At 42.8% G+C, this 4,423-nt stretch overlaps 1 protein-coding gene across 2 annotated transcripts in view; it reads right to left on the reverse strand.

The window, feature by feature from the left end:
• The window catches only part of slc44a2 (solute carrier family 44 member 2), a 76,871-nt gene extending 72,691 nt beyond the window's left edge, over window positions 1-4,180 (reverse strand). Inside the window, exon 1 of one of the 2 annotated variants that reach the window (XM_020517152.2) lies at window positions 4,040-4,178. In XM_020517152.2, coding sequence (XP_020372741.2) covers window positions 4,040-4,064 — 25 coding nt within the window. In that variant the 5' untranslated portion in view covers window positions 4,065-4,178. Of the gene's footprint in view, window positions 1-4,039 lie in introns of both variants that reach the window. The other variant, XM_048617903.1, reaches the window with a different exon arrangement.
• Between the last annotated feature and the right edge of the window lie 243 nt (window positions 4,181-4,423).

Here is a 4,423-nt window from a genome sequence, read left to right on the forward strand (position 1 = left end):
AGGGACTGGACGTCCATGGTAAAGATGAGGTGTTGGGGACCGGGGAATTGGAAGTTCTGGAGGAGGTGGAGGGCGTGGGTGGTGTCACGGACATAGGTAGGGAGTTCCTGGACCAAGGGGGAGAAAATGGAGTCGAGATAGTTGGAGATCAGTTCGGTGGGGCAGGAGCAGGCGGAGACAATGGGTCGACCAGGGCATTCAGGTTTGTGGATTTTGGGAAGGAGATAGAAGCGGGCAGTGCGAGGTTGGGGTTCCTTCTGTAATTCCTGCTTTCTTTTGTTGCCCTTTGTTACAGTTACTACATTTCCAAAGTAGCAAACTGAACTCCTTTGGGATGCAGAGAAGTATGGGATGCTTGTCATGAACAATTCCTTTCTTGAGTTTGAGTGCCCCAGCCTTCATGCTCAACTGAATTCCAGGTCTGAAGGGTTGTTTGGCTCATTCAGTCTGGGCGAGGATCGATGATTGCAGTGACTCAAGGAAAAAGGTGGATGGTTTAACACAATCAACTGGCAGCAAGACATGTTTCTGTATGTAATTTAGCTGCATCAAATCAGGCAGGTGGAAACTTGTTGCATGCATTAGTCAGTTATTCCTGGAACCACAAGTAGCTACCAAAGGCAGGTACATACAATCACCAATAGCTTTCTGTATTTTGACTCAACTGTTTCTGTACAAGATGTTTGTCGTGCAAAACACCCAGTACTTGGAAGAGAAACAAGCACTGGCAATTATATTCCCAGTTAACCACGAAAATTAGCTGAAATATTTCGCAAGACAACTCTGCCGCCAGTGAGGTTAGTCAACATTCTTTGTTCGTTGCGACCCAAGTAAAAGCTTCACATATCTTCAAAACAAGGTAAACCGAAAACAAGCTTGTGTTAAATACACTATTTAATGTGCATCCCTTAGCTGCACGCATCTTCTCTCACAGCTGGTTATAATGTAGGGTAACAGTCTGAAACAGAAACAAGGGAGTTGTCCATTGTGGGAAGTGTCATTTTCCAGACGAATAAAGTGATCACCTACAATCAGAAGTTAACAGAGGTATCTAAAAGGTGTGGTGAGGCATTACGCTAACAACTGTTTAAGCACTTTGCCTGTCCAAATATTTCTACCAAATTTTCAAATTAAATAATAAAAGTAATTGCTTCATTTGTGTCGGAGGCTTGCAGTTAACTAATTCCAGTGGCCACCAACTGGTAGGATGCATTCAAGTCCTTTGTCCAAGTGGTTAATAACACATCTGTCCAGCAATGAAATGGAAACCTGGTTTGCATTCCTTCAAGTGAGCCAAGTGAACTATTGAAGATGAAGAAGAATGTAGTGCAATAAAAGGTAGACAGAAGCAACATCCTCTGGTTAGAAAAAAAGGAATAATGTTAAAACTAGATAATCAAGGAGTGAAATCAAGATCCACTTCTTCACAGAAAAGATAGAGGGAATCAAAATTTTCTCCCCCTAAAATGGTTCTGTATCCTGGAGGATCAATTGAAACAGCCGAGGCCAAGATCAAGGGATCTGCACAACCTAAGGATAACAAGGAATATGTAGCAAAGGCAGGTAAGTGGAGCTGAAGTACAAACCTAACTGCTTGTTTAACAAACAAAATACCTTTGTCTCTTTTGTAGTTTCTGCATAATGTTACTGGTGAGAATTAGGAACATTATGTTGGTCATAGCAACTTATACACTGAATTATTACATCAAGATTAGCCAGATATACAAATTTCAGTCTGATCCCTACCTGGGAACATTGACATTTTAAAAGCACAAAAACATTGAACATACTGTCGGAGCACCAGCTACAGCTCAGGTTGTATCTCAACACAATAACAGATCAGACCCACTTGACTGGCTCCAAACGTTAATTCTGAATAACCTTTAATTCTAGATCCCTGTTCGGAATATTACCCAAAAAGTGTTCTCAAACTCAGTAACATTATGATCGTGGAGGGATCACACAAAATAATCTTAACTGAGCCACAGTCCACCAGTCAACACAATTGTCATTCCAGTTACACGTTTGCAAGTGTTTGATCTTTGATTTAGATTGTTAGCAAATTTTTACCAGGGCAGAGTAGGAGCGCAACAAACATGTCAACAGTGCAGCTCTAGAAAATGGAAAAAGCCAGCCAGGACATTTGTTCCCAGTCACTATCTAGTTATCATTTGCTAGAATTGTAAATGTGTGAACATTAGGAGAAACAGTACTGCGCTTGGCTACGATGTCTCTATCGTAAAACCTCAGACTGATATCTGAAGGTTGGTCACTTGGATGAGGTGTGGTAGAGAGATTGACGCCAGTGCAACTGAACGGCAGCATGAAACTGCACTTTTAGGACAGGAAGAAAACTGATAAAACAAATTAATCTAAATCTTAACAGCACGCAAGGTGAATACATGAAATTGCCGTATTACACAGAATACCTTTACCAGGTATTAGACATATCAATAAAATCCTAAGAGGTGAGATTGGGTAGGAATACAAACTCTCTTCATGACGGCACTGATGCCAGAGTGAAGCTGAGCAATTCTTCACAGAAAGAGGTGCTGCTGATTAGTACACATGCTATCAACTCAATTTCATATTTATTTAGAGGGGGGGGGGGGGGGATGAAAGGAAAGTATAAAGGGTAACCATCCCAAATTGGAAACATTTTAATAAAGTCTAACTTTAAAACAACAGAATGGTGACTTCTGAAACCTAACCACACAGAGGAGTAATGCAAACTCTCAGGAAACCAACCATATTTCATATAGTCATATTTCAGCCCTTCACTTAAATTTTCCAGTATGAAAAACAATATTTTCTTCAACATTAACACTAGCTTGTGACTAAGCAAGTAGAAAGGCACGTGGTTTACGGTATATTCAACTTTTAAAAAGCTGGATGAGACACATTGTAACACTATTGGTCAATTATTTCAGTTTGCTTCACTTGAAGTTTAAAGGCTCAATGATTGAAGGCACTTTTCACAAACATCCCAAAAATTAGAAAGAAAGGGTTTTTAATTTAAATATAAAATAGGGAAACAGAGAAAAGCAAGTAAGGACTTCAGGCCAGGTGCTTAGTTGGAACCTACATTATCTGTTCTCGTTGAAATACTGATAAACCTTCCTATATTTTTCAAGAACTCATTGCAAGAAAAACATTACTTCAACCTAAAGAATTATTTGAATCACTAAGCAGTTGAGATCTGCCAATTGTGAAAACAAGTTATAGAATGAATTTCTTTAAAATGAAAAGGACCCAGCAGAAAGCAATCAAGACAGCCTACATCTGATTTTAATCCACCAGGATTCAAACATCACTTAGATATTACTCCAATGCAGAGAACGTTCATGTGAACTTTTATTTTTGAGGAAAATTAAACCAGCAACATGTTTTCCATTATGCTGTTGTGACTGCAAAACCAGTGACATATTCACAATTTTCACTCATTAGAAGTCTTCCATTTGCATTGGAAAAATGAGACTCACTTCACATCATTCTTTCAATTCCTCAGGCCCACAGAGTGGAGTGTGACCTCAAGGACAAGGGACCAGAGTGTAGTCCTCAGGACCATGGAGGCTGGGGTTGGGACCAGAGTCTGAAATGAAGTCCTGGGGACTAGGAGCTGGGGTTTAGAACCTGGGTCTGGAGTGTGGTCATGAGGACTTGGGTTTGGACCCTAGAATTTAGCGGATGAGGTCCTGAAGACCATGGTCTGGGATTTAGATCCTGGGTCTAAGGGTGTAGTCCTGGTGACCAGGGGCAGGGGTTTACTGGCTGAAGTCGTGGGGACCTGAGTCTGGAGTGAGGTCTTAGGGATTGAACCCTGGTTCTGGAGTATGGTCCTGTGGGCTGGGGTTTGGACCCTACAGCTTGGTGAGCGTGGTCCTAGGGACTATGGTCTGAGGTTTAAGACCCTGGGTCTGGAGTGAGGGCCTGAGGTCTATGGTCTGCGGTGGTGGGGGGGGGGGGGGAAGGTGAGGAGCCTGGGTCTCCCCGAATGAATTATAAAACCGCGCTGATAGATAGAGGCAAAATAACTGACCTTGTGGCGGCTCGCTGCCCCCCATGGCGATAGCGGTAGCGGTGGCGGCAGCCTCTTCCTCACTTGGACTCGGGCTCCAGCCACCCCTCTCCCTATGTCGTCTCCTTCTTCTTCTCTCTGTCACGAAACCGCCCGTGGGCGGAACTAAACTGAGACTGACAGACTGACCATCCAATCAGCGATGAGAGGCGGTACCTGGTTTCCAGGGCAACCAATAACAACCAGGGAATTGGGGGTGAACCTTCCGATTGATATGATGATCATCCAATCAGCAGAGAGGGGCGGGTCATTTCCCCTATATAATAACCCGGCCCGTTACTCCGTCGGAATGCGCTTCCTAGTGTCAGAGCCGTGCCCTTATGAATATAAGCCTTGCTTAAAAAA

This window comes from Rhincodon typus, chromosome 38, assembly GCF_021869965.1.
Source record: "Rhincodon typus isolate 14 chromosome 38, sRhiTyp1.1, whole genome shotgun sequence".
In the NCBI taxonomy this organism is placed as follows: Eukaryota; Metazoa; Chordata; class Chondrichthyes; order Orectolobiformes; family Rhincodontidae; genus Rhincodon; species Rhincodon typus.